The 12023-nt window shown below is 32.6% G+C and overlaps 1 protein-coding gene across 2 annotated transcripts in view; it reads left to right on the forward strand.

Moving 5' to 3' along the window:
• Positions 1 to 12023, forward strand: part of TBCK (TBC1 domain containing kinase) — a 214400-nt gene that overhangs the window by 65883 nt on the left and 136494 nt on the right. For both annotated transcript variants that reach the window (XM_045998022.1, XM_045998021.1), the window contains exons 8-12: positions 3181 to 3242; positions 4305 to 4366; positions 7613 to 7761; positions 9103 to 9241; positions 10540 to 10639. In XM_045998022.1, coding sequence (XP_045853978.1) covers positions 3181 to 3242; positions 4305 to 4366; positions 7613 to 7761; positions 9103 to 9241; positions 10540 to 10639 — 512 coding nt within the window. The remainder of the gene's footprint in view (positions 1 to 3180; positions 3243 to 4304; positions 4367 to 7612; positions 7762 to 9102; positions 9242 to 10539; positions 10640 to 12023) is intronic.

Here is a 12023-nt window from a genome sequence, read left to right on the forward strand (position 1 = left end):
TTTCTTAGCTTCATGATCTAGCCAAGTAAACCAAGCTCTGAAATCAAAATATGAGAATAAATAAACTTCTCTGTAGTAGTTTACCTTCAGACAAAATAGCTTAAGTTTTGAGTTTCTATTTGATGAATCATGTGTGAATAATGACTGAGAAGAATATTTATTTTTCCTTATAACAAGCTCATTTATTTTACATGTATATTAGATCTTAATATTCAAGTTTACGTAAATTTATGTAATCTACCTCAGAGTAGAATAAATTAAGCACATGTGGTAATAAAGGAGAAAAGAACTGATAGAGCACTTTATGTAAAAGAGTGACAAATTGATGTCCATGTTAATAGGGTTTACAAATAAGAATATGTACTGGAAAATATCAATAAATATCAAATAACAATGAATTATAAATATAATTGCACAAAATGTTACCATATTTACAATGATTAGTTTCAAATATTGATAATAAGGCTTTTAAGGAGTCTTAGAGATTTCTTAATATGGTCTACAGACTAAACTTAGGCTTTATTATTTTTATAATTTTAATTTCAGTGTAGTTAACATATAGTGTTATATTAATTTCAGGTGTACAATGTAGTGATTCAACAATGTATAGACATTACTCAGTCCTCATCATAATAAATGTACTTTTAGTTCCCTCACCTGTTTCACCTGCTCCCCTACCCATTTCCTCTCTGGTAACCATCAGTTTTTTCTCTATAGTTGAGTCTGTTTTATTAAATTTCTTTTTCTTCATTTGTTTTGATTCTTAAATTCCACAAATGAGTGAGATTGTATGGTATTTGTCTTTCTCTAACTTATTTCACTTAACATTTTACTCTCTAGACCCATACATGTTGCTGCAAATGGCAAAAATCTGCTCTTTTTTGTAGCTAAGTAATATTCCATTGTGTATATACACACCACATCTTTGTTATCCATTCATCTATCAGTGGACACTTGGGCTGCTTCCATAATTTGACTATTATAAATAATGCTGCAGTAAACATGGGGTGCATATATCTTTTTGAATTAGTGTTTTTTATTCTTTGGGTAAATACCCAGTATTGGGATTACTGGATCATGTTACTTTTATCTTTAATATTTTGAGGAGCCTCCATGCTGTTTTTCACAGAGGCTGTACCAGTGTGCATTCCTACGAACAGTGCGCAGGGGTTCCTTTTTCTCCTCATCCTTGCCAACATTTATTGTTTCCTGTGTTTTTTTATTTTAGCCTGACAGGTATGAGGTGGTATCTCATTGAGATTTTACTTTGCATTTCCCTGATTATGAGTAATACTGAACACTTTTTTCATGTGTCTGTTAACCATCTGTATGTCTTTGGAGAAATGTCTGTTCATGTCTTCAGCCCATTTTTAGTTGGATTTTTTTTTAAATGTTGAATTATATAAATTCTTTTTATTTTATTTTAAATTACAGTATAGTTAACATACAGTGTTATATTAGTTTCAAGTTTATAATATAGTGATTAAAGAGTTGTTTAAGTTCTTTATATATTTTGGAAACTAACCCTTTATCAGATATGTCATTTGCAAATATCTTTACCCATTCAATGGTTGTCTTTTATTTTTGTTGTTTTTTTCCATCACTGTACAAACTTTTTATTTTGATGTAGTCCCAACTACATCAAAATAAAAAGTTTATCTTTTATCTGCTTTTGTTTCCCTTGCCTCAGGGGACATATTTAGAAAGATGCTACTACAGCCGACATCAGAGAAATTCCTGCCTGTTATCTCTATTAGGATTTTTATGGTTTCAGGTCTCACAGGTCCTTTTTTTAAAAAAAAAAAAAAAAAAGATTGTATTTATTTATTTGAGACACACAGAGAGCACAACTGGGGAGGAGGAGCAGAGGGAAAGGGAGAAGCAAACTCTCTCTGAGCAGGGAGGCTACTGAGGGGCTCGATCCCAGGATGCTGAGATCATGATCTGAGCCAAAGGCAGTTGCTTAACTGACTGAACCACCCAGGCACCCCTACAGTTAGGTCCTTAACCCATTTTTAGTATATTTTTGTGGTGTAAGAAAGTGGCCCAGTTTCATCTTTTGCATGTGGCTGTCCAGTTTTCCTAAGACAATTTGTTGAAGAGACTGTCTTTTTTCCTGTTGCATATTCTTGCCTCTTAGGTAGAAGATAAATTTGGCCCTGTAAGCATGAATTTATTTCTGGGCTTACTATTCTGTTCCATTGATCTGTGTGTCTGTTTTTGTGTCAGTATCATACTGGTTTTTGTTTGTTTGTTTGTTTTTATTAACATATAATATATTATTTCAGGGGTACAGGTCTGTGAATCATCAGTCTTACACAGTTCACAGCACCCATCATAGCACATGCCCTCCCCAATGTCCATAACCCAGCCACCCTATCCCAACCCCGCCACCCCCAGCAACCCTTAGTTTGTTTCCTGAGATTAAGAGTCTCTTATGGTTTGTCTCCCTCCCCAGTCCCATCTTGTTTCGTTTTTCCCCTCCCTTCCCCCAATGGCCCCCTACCCCTCCTCTCAAATTCCTCATATCAGAGAGATCATATGATATTTGTCTTTCTCTGACTGACTTATTTCACTTAGCATAATACCCTCTAGTTCCATCTATGTTGTTGCAAATGGCAAGATTTTGGGGTTTTTTGTTGGCTGTTTTGATTACTACAGCTTTGTAGTATTTCTTGAAATCTGGGATCATGATACCTCCAGTTTTGTTCTTTTTCAAGATTTTTTTGGCTATTCAGGGTCTTTTGTGGCTCAATACAGATTTTAGGATTGTTTGTTCTAGTTCATTGAAGTTTGATATTAATATTTTGATATGGATTGTAAAATGTATACTTTAAATCCCCAGAGATATGTGTACATTCTCCAAATTATGTAAATGCAAAAGAGTAATATGTATATATGTATTACATATATAGGGAGGGAGAGCAAAAGAATCTTTATCTTGAACCACTGCTTTTTGTCATTATTAAGTGGCTATCTTCTAATCTATAATTCAATTAATATTTAGTGTTTAAAGTCTTTATTTTTATCAAAACATGTAACAAAACTTAACAAAGTCACAAGCCTTTTAATATTCTAGGTTCCAAAACTGCATAACACAATTTTTTAAAAAATTATTTGAGTTCAGTTCTGATAGATAAGAAAAGTAACATTACTTCATACAATTTTTCTGATTTATAGATTGTGTAGATGACACTATAATAGTTCTGGCCGAAGAGCATGGTTGTCTGGACATCATAAAGGTTTGTCATTAATCTGTTATTGAAATGTATGTATTTTGTATACTTGAGATCTAACAGCAAGCTATTTTAAAGCTGTGTTTATTTATGTTCAGAGTTTTGTTTTTTCACAGAGTGATAAGCTAATATAAATTAGTATAAAGTCCAAATAAAAAGACTTTTTAAAAAATCAAAACGTCCTAGAATAGCAAGCATTTGAATAAAATATATTTTTAAATGGATCATTTAAAATAATTATTTTCTTTTTAAAAAATGTTTTATTTAAATTCAATTAATATATAGTATGTTATTAGTTTTAGAGGTAGAATTTAGTGATTTGTCAGTTGCATATGAAACCCAGTGCTCATTATATCACATGCCCTTCTTAATGCCCATCAACCAGTTTCCCCATTCCCCACTCCCTCCCCTCCAGCAATCCTCAGTTTATTTCCTATGGCTAAGAGTCTCATGGTTTGTCCCCCTCTCTGATTATGTCTTGTTTTATTTTTTCCTCCCTTCCCCTTTGCTCCTCTGTTTTGTTTCTTAAATTCCACATGAGTGAAATCATATGACAATTGTCTTTCTCTGATTGACTTATTATTTCGCTTAGCATAATACCCTCTAGTTCCATCCACGTTTTGCAAATGACAAGATTTCATTTTTTGATGGCTGAGTAATATTCTATTATGTATACATACCCCATCTTTTTTATCCATTCATCTATTGGTGGATATCTGGGCTCTTCCCATAGTTTCGCTATTATGGACACTGATACTATAAACATTGGGGTCCATGTACCCCTTCAAATCACTGTGTTTGTGTCCTTTCAATAAACTTCTAGTAGTGCAGTTGCTGGGTTGTAGGTTAGCTCTGTTTTCAACTTTTTGGAGGACCTTCATGCTGTTTTCCAAAGTGGCTGCACCAGTTTGCATTCCCTCCAACAGTGTAAGAAGGTTCTCCTTTTTCTGCCTCCTTGCCAACATCTGTTGTTTCTGACTTGTTAATTTTAGCCATTCTGACTAGTGTGAGTAAAATATATTTTTAAATGGATCATTTTAAATAATTCTTTTTTTTTATGTTTACCAGGACCTTCCAGAAAATGTGATAAATCTTTTGAAGAAGTGTCTGACCTTCCACCCTTCCAAGAGGTTGATATTATTAAGACTTAGAGATTATGCTGATATCTTTAGTATATAAGTATTTGTGCTTTTTCTTATTACTTATAATAGTAATGGATTAGATAAGAATATTTACATATGTATAAGAATACATAATTGACACTAGTATCATAACTGTTAGTTATGGCACTAATATGTATTAATAAAAGAAGAAAACAGTAATTAAACCACTGTCAGAAAACTGGCACATTCCCAAAGAAATTACTAGTTCATTTCCTACTCTCCAATTAGAAAATCAGCTAAATTGTAGATATTCCCAAACATGAATGACATAAGAGAAATTACAATAAAAGCTTATTGGCAATTGTATTTAACCTAGAACTTCAATAAATGGTGAGCTCAACTAATAGTTATTGGTAATATAAAAGGATTTCTTATAAGTATTATTATTTGTTTTCATTTGGTGATATCACTGTTAGCCTTACACTTGTCTTTCCTAGACTCCTTAAGTATATGATATTTGAAAATAATATATTCTAATTAGTCTTTAGAAAAACATCTTTATCAATACATGTTAGGAAAAGTGGAATGGTATTAAAAACATAATTTTTATGTTTTTATGTTTAATGCCACATTAAGAGAGGAGGAGGAAAACCAAAAGGCATTATTAGTTTAGAATTTTAATTAAGATATTCAGTAACACAGGTAAATCATAGTCAAGGTAAAAGTAAAAAATGAAGATGCTCATATATAATAATCTTTGATAGATTATACGATGCAAAAAGCACAAAAGGGAAAAAATTCAACATTTGCATATAGTCACTTCATTTTTATATACAAGTATTCATCTAGACTCTGCTAAGGATAGGTTATTATTACTTTCTGTACTGGTGGTGTATTTAAGACTTTCAACTGTCCCTTTGAATGTGTGCCATTATTCTAGCAAATTTTTTTTTAATTTTTAAATTTTTTAATAAACATATAATGTATTTTTATCCCTAGGGGTACAGGTCTGTGAATCGCCAGGTTTACACATTTCACAGCACTCACCATAGCACATACCCTCCCCATAACGTCCATAACCCCACCCCCCTCTACCTCCCCCATCCCCCCAGCAACCCTCAGTTTGTTTTGTGAGATTAAGAGTCACTTATAGTTTGGCTTCCTCCCAATCCCATCTTGTTTCATTTATTCTTTTCCTACCGCCCAAACCCCCTATGTTGCATCTCCACTTCCTCATATCAGGGAGATCATATGATAGTTGCCTTTCTCCTGTTGACTTATTTCACTAAGCATGATACCCTCTAGTTCCATCCACGTTGTCGCAAATGGCAAGATTTCGTTTCTTTTGATGGCTGCATATTATTCCATTGTGTATATATACCACATCTTCTTTATCCATTCATCTGTTGATGGACATCTAGGTTCTTTCCATAGTTTGGCTATTGTAGACATTGCTTTTCTAGCAAATTTTTTAAGGAGCACTTTCCAGTGTTTATTTTTGTGCTTTAGAAAAATCAAACACATTGCCAGTCGATATTTAAGATTATATATACTTCACATTTGTCAGCTACAGATCCATGTTTAAGTAACTTAAAGAAGCATTGGTTTTGTTATGGTTGATTGTTGGTTATTTAATGGGCAATTTGAGTTAGTGATAGTTCCTTCAGTGTGCTGTAACATCATCCATGACACAAGTTTCTAAGTACATTTTGCCACAGTTAATTTGGTTGGGCCCACTGACAATAATGTTAATTGAAAATTTGGGGGCACCTGGGTGGCTCAGTGGGTTAAAGCCTCTGCCTTCGGCTCAGGTCATGATCCCAGGGTCCTGGGATCGAGCCCCACATCGGGCTCTCTGCTCCACAGGGAGCCTGCTTCCTCCTCTCTCTCTGCCTGCCTCTCTGCCTAGTTGTGATTTCTCTCTGTCAAATAAATAAAATAAAATAAAATAAAATAAAAAGAAAATTTGGCAGATAACCAGGGAAATAATCATGGTTAACTAAACTAAAAAGAAAAATGCACATGAAATATTGTAAAGTATGATTCTTTTTTTCATATTGAAGCAAGCATATTCTTCTAAATGTAGGTGCAGATGTTTCTAAACATAGATATATTAAACTCCACATCATAAAATATATTCTCGAATCATATTTTTACCAAAAAAAAAAAAAAAGACTGATGTTCTGTTGTGTTTATTTAACTCAGGAACCAACAAACTCTTTTTGGTAAGGACCAGATAGCGAGTATTTTTGACTTCATGGACCATAGTCTGTCACAGCTACTCAGCACTGATCTTGTAGCTTAAAAGCAGCCAAAGACAATACTTAAATGAGTCAGTGTTGCTGTGTTCCAATAAAACTTTACTTTTAGATACTGAAACTTGAGTTTTGTATATTTTTCACATATCAAAATAATAGTATTTTGATTTTTTCAACTGTTTAAAAATACAAAATCCATTTTTAGCTCATGAACCATATAAAAATAGACAGTAGGTGAATTTATCCCAAGAACCATAGTTATCTGGCTCCTGATATAAACTATATGCTAGCTCTTAATCATTTTTTTCTTACATTAAGAAGCTCTGTAGAAATTTATTTTTCTCCTAATTTTTTTCCAAAGCCACAAGATTCATTTTACACCATATTCAGAAACAGGCCTACATCATATAATACAAAAGCCATGTATTATGAAAGTTTTACAAATGTCTTATCAGATTTTTTTTTTTTAAAGATTTTATTTATTTATTTGACAGAGAGAGATCACAAGTAGACAGAGAGGCAGGCAGAGAGAGAGAGAGGGAAGCAGGCTCCCTGCTGAGCAGAGAGCCTGATGTGGGACTCGATCCCAGGACCCTGAGATCATGACCTGAGCCGAAGGCAGCGGCTTAACCCACTGAGCCACCCAGGCGCCCCTCTTATCAGATTTTTGAATATAAGAAGATTATTCATATTTCCAGTGATCTTTTTTCATACCACTATTTTCAAAATTAGGTAAGGCACTGGCTAATTTGGCGCCACTGTGATATACGGGATTTTTTACTTTTGAAGAGAGTAATGAGACACACAAATCAGGGAATAAACATTAAAAGGTCAACGTTACACAGCAATTTAAGAAAAAAAGAAAGTTTATTTACCCTGGTAAACATAAATGATAATTAAATCATTTGAAAATTAATTTTCTACATTTTATAACTTTTTAAGTAAGTGATGCCAAGAATTTCTAATGATGAAATTTGTATCTCATTCCTACTGTGTGTTTTAAATTTTTCTCAAGGCCAACTGCCGATGAATTAATGCAGGACAAGGTATTTAGTGAAGTGTCACCTTTATATACTCCCTTTACCCAACCTGCCGGTCTGTTTTCATCTTCTTTGAGATGTGCTGATTTGACTCTGCCTGAGGATATCAGTCAGCTATGTAAAGGTAATGATAAATAAGACCAAAAACAGTGTTTTATTTTTAAAGAAAGTACCCTTATCCTACTTTCAGTTTTGCATTTGCCAATAATATATATATTACACTAATAAGGCTTTATGGATACCTGTCTGGGAATTCAGAGATAATTTTGGATTTGCTTAAAATATAACTACTTAACTTTTTTTTTCTTTTTTTTTTTTTTCTTTTTTTTTAATAATTATTTTTTATTTTTTATAAACATATAATGTAATATTAGCCCCAAGGGTACAGGTCTGTGAATCGCCAGGTTTACACACTTCACAGCACTCACCATAGCACATACCATCCCCAATGTCCAAAACCCCACCACCTTCTCCCTATACCCCTCCCCCTGGCAACCCTCAGTTTGTTTTGTGAGATTAAGAGTCTCTTATACCACCCAACTTTTTAATTCTTTAAATTTAACTTGCTTTGGAGGAAGAACTTTTAAGGATTGAGGAAGTGGCACCAAAAAAAATTTGTTATACAAACCAAAGTCCTATTTTCATCTCAAATCTTAATGCCAAAATTGCTTTCTAATTCCCAGTGGAATTTCCACTACAGCATACATATATCATATTCTACATAATTTATTATAAATGATCTCTAAAAATTATATTGTAGGTAGAATTCCATAACATTATCTTCCTCATTGTAAGAGAATATCAGCTTTTCTCTTTTCATTCATCTATAAAGATTACCATTCTCAGATTGTGTGTTTTAGTGGCAGCAATGATATTCTTAAATTGAAGAGTTATCAAGATGTAAGTCATGGCAGGAAATATTTACTAAGCATTCATTCAGTCAAATATTTTTTTGAGTTCTTGCTATGTTCCGTGCACTATAACTTCAGGTAACATTCATGCCAAATGGAGAGGCAGATAAACATTTATATTACTATTATACATAAATTCAATATGAACATAGTACAGTAGAATCATAGTGTGCCTGAGATATTAAGAAAGACTCTTCAGAAGAGGCAGCAATTGCCCAAGACATGAAGGATAGGATAGTTTGTGTTAGTTAAGTGTCCAAGTGCTTTTTTCTGCCCTTATCCATTCCCCACAGAGCCTGATATATAGAATATATTTCCCATATAACTCTAATATAGAGGGTAAAAATTCTGTTTCTCAAAGAAATTGAATGTACATCCAATATGTATATCTGCATTTCATCTTTTGTGCAGTTTATAGTATGAATGTTCTTATTAAAGGGACTCTTGCTGTGTTCTTCAATTAATTTTGAGAATATCAGCTATTGTTGCCTATTGCCTTTTGATAAAAACAAAAAGTATGATAGCTATGATTCTTTTTCATTTGTTGTTAATAGATATAAACAGTGATTACCTGGCAGAAAGATCTATTGAAGAAGTATATTACCTTTGGTGTTTAGCTGGAGGTGACTTGGAGAAAGAGCTTGTCAACAAGGAGATCATTCGGTCTAAACCACCTATCTGCACACTCCCCAAGTAAGGAAAGAAAGTTTCTCTTAGAAGAGAAAAACATTTAGTCATAACATTTTTATTTAATTTGGGATTTCTTTGCTAGACATTCCAATTAAGTGATTATGAAAGCAACTGGAAGTCAATACCTTGTTTTTTTGGCTAAAGCTTTTATTTGAAGAATTCGCATTAACATTTTATTATTTTTAATAAATTTTTAAATATTTTAATACATAATTTGCTTTCTGATCTATTTGAAGTAGATCCATTATTATGGAATAGCTTTAATAATTGATGTTCAAAAATGAAAAATGTACAAGTCAGAAAGAATAGTAATATTCAAGAGAGTTAATAAAGTAGACTAGTGTGCCTATTATAAGTAACTATTTTTTATTTCCAATTATAATTGTAAATGTACTCTATGGCCTCCTTGTCCTAGGGATCGTCATGGTACTAAATCACTGTTATGAAAACTGCAGAATCGCATAAGATCTTGGACATCATCATATAAATTAGACTGACAGTTAATTAACAGTACAACTCTAAGGACCAAAATTGTTACTGTTCCATTGCTGTTTGTATTTATTTGTAAAGATGTGAACCTAAATCTCTTAAATTTCCACCAATGCTTTAAATTTTTAATTTTAGATTTTAGTACTAGATTTGATCATTGTAGATAACAATAAAAATTACCTGCTGATCATTTTTTTCTTCACATGTTAAATTTTTAGGTTAATTATTTAAGTAGACTACTGGGTCTCTATTTTTCCCCCTTAAACTGATTTTTCAGTCAATTATATTTCTCACACATTGAATTAAATAGAACACCAGGAAATAAGATGATGGAAATTTCAAGGTATATGTAAATTCTCAAAATTATTTCTCTGAAATCCTAAAGAAATTTTATGCATTTATTATTCACTATTCTTTCTTCTGAGAAGTTACTATCATGATTTTTCTTTCTTTTTTTTATCATTTCTCACTCATATAAACTTCCTCAGGAGCACATACACATATTGTCAAGAGAGTAATTTTAGCATTGAATCTGCATGAACAAGGAGAATAATCAAATCACACTCTTGTATTCCTAAAATGCTTTCTAATTGTATACTGTATTCATATGAACTCAATTTATATTTAAAAATGAGAATTGTTTGGTGAAATATAAACATATTAAATACATATTTTTAATAAATCCATTTGTCTAAAATTTCTTTCTTTGATGAGGGAATGATGATTTAGAATAAATTTTATTTTCTAGAAGAAGCAATAAATCATTTTTTGTGTTCTCATTAAAATGATTATTTTTTTAAATCTCTTTTTAGTTTTTTATTTGAAGATGGTGAAAGCTTTGGACAAGGTCGAGATAGAAGCTCACTATTAGATGACACCACCGTGACATTGTCCTTATGCCAGCTAAGAAATGTAAGATGGTGTTTTGACAAATCTACCTCAGATTTTTTCTTTTTTTAAATAAAACCTTAAAGATATACATGAAGCCTTGAATTCCTCCCTGATATCATAAAGTATGTCAGAGTTTCTTTAAGATATATGCCCAGGAGTGATGTTATTGGGAAATAGGATCTGTACATCTTCAGCTTTAGTACAAACTGTTCAATCATTCACAAAAGGAGTTGTATCTTTTTTTCCATTATTGGATAAGGTTTCTCATTTTCTATATACTTGGTAACACATGATATTATCAAATTTTACAAAATTATTGCTCTAGAGGCACCTGAGTGGCTCAGTTGGTTAAGCCTCTGCCTTGGGCTCAGGTCATGATTCTGGGGTCCTGGGATAAAGCCCTGCATGGAACTTCCTGCTCATTGGAGAGTCTGCTTCTCCCTCTCCCTTTGCCCCTCCCTACCCCAACCCCTGCACCTGTTGTCTCTTTCTCTCTTAAATAAATAAACCTTAAAAAAATATATTGCTCTAAAAGGTATAGAATAATATTTTGCTATAATACTAATTTTAATTCCCTGATTATAATGCAGTTATGAATCTCTCCATATTTCTTGGTAGTGTGTTTACCTCTTCTATATATTACTAGTTCATATCTTTTGTCAATTTTCCTTCTGGGTGATTTCTTATTGATTTGAGGACTTCAAAATATACATTCCAAATATGGAGTCTTTGTTGGCTATGCGTAGTGCATATATCTTCTAATCTGTGGCTTTTCCTTTAATTTTTGATGGTTTCTTTTTAAGGAATATGATATTACTAGGCATAGTTTTTTCTTTTGGTTTTTATCCTGCTTGATGTTGGTAGTTTCCTGGATCTTTGTTATTTCATGTCTTTAATTTTGAAAATTTCCAGAAATTTCCTCCTTTCTCCTTCTTCTGATTTCTATAACACATAGGTTTCATCTTTTGATTCTTTATTAGAATTTCTATCTCCATGCCTATATTACCCACCTGTTCTTGCATGCTCTCTGCTTTTTTCCTTAGAGCCCTTAGCATATTAATCAGAGTTATTTTAAATTACTGGCCTGATAATTTCCAACTCTCTGACAAATCTGAGTCTGGTTCTGTGGCTTGCTTTGTTTCTTCAGAGTGCCTTTTTCACATATTAGCATGCCTTGCCATTTTTTGTTGAAACCCTAACATGATTTACCAGTAAAAAGAACTATGGTAAATAGGCCTTTAGCTCACAATGTCATGTTTATCTAGCTGTTTACTATGTGTGCTTTTTTGTCAGAGACTAAAATTTCCTCTACTATCCTTGCTATTATTCCCCTTGGTGATTTTGGGTTTCCCTAGAGACTTTTTTTTTTTCCCTAGAGACTTTTAAAAATAGAGTCTGGAGCTCT

Source organism: Meles meles, chromosome 2 (genome assembly GCF_922984935.1).
Source record: "Meles meles chromosome 2, mMelMel3.1 paternal haplotype, whole genome shotgun sequence".
NCBI classification, from domain to species: domain Eukaryota; kingdom Metazoa; phylum Chordata; class Mammalia; order Carnivora; family Mustelidae; genus Meles; species Meles meles.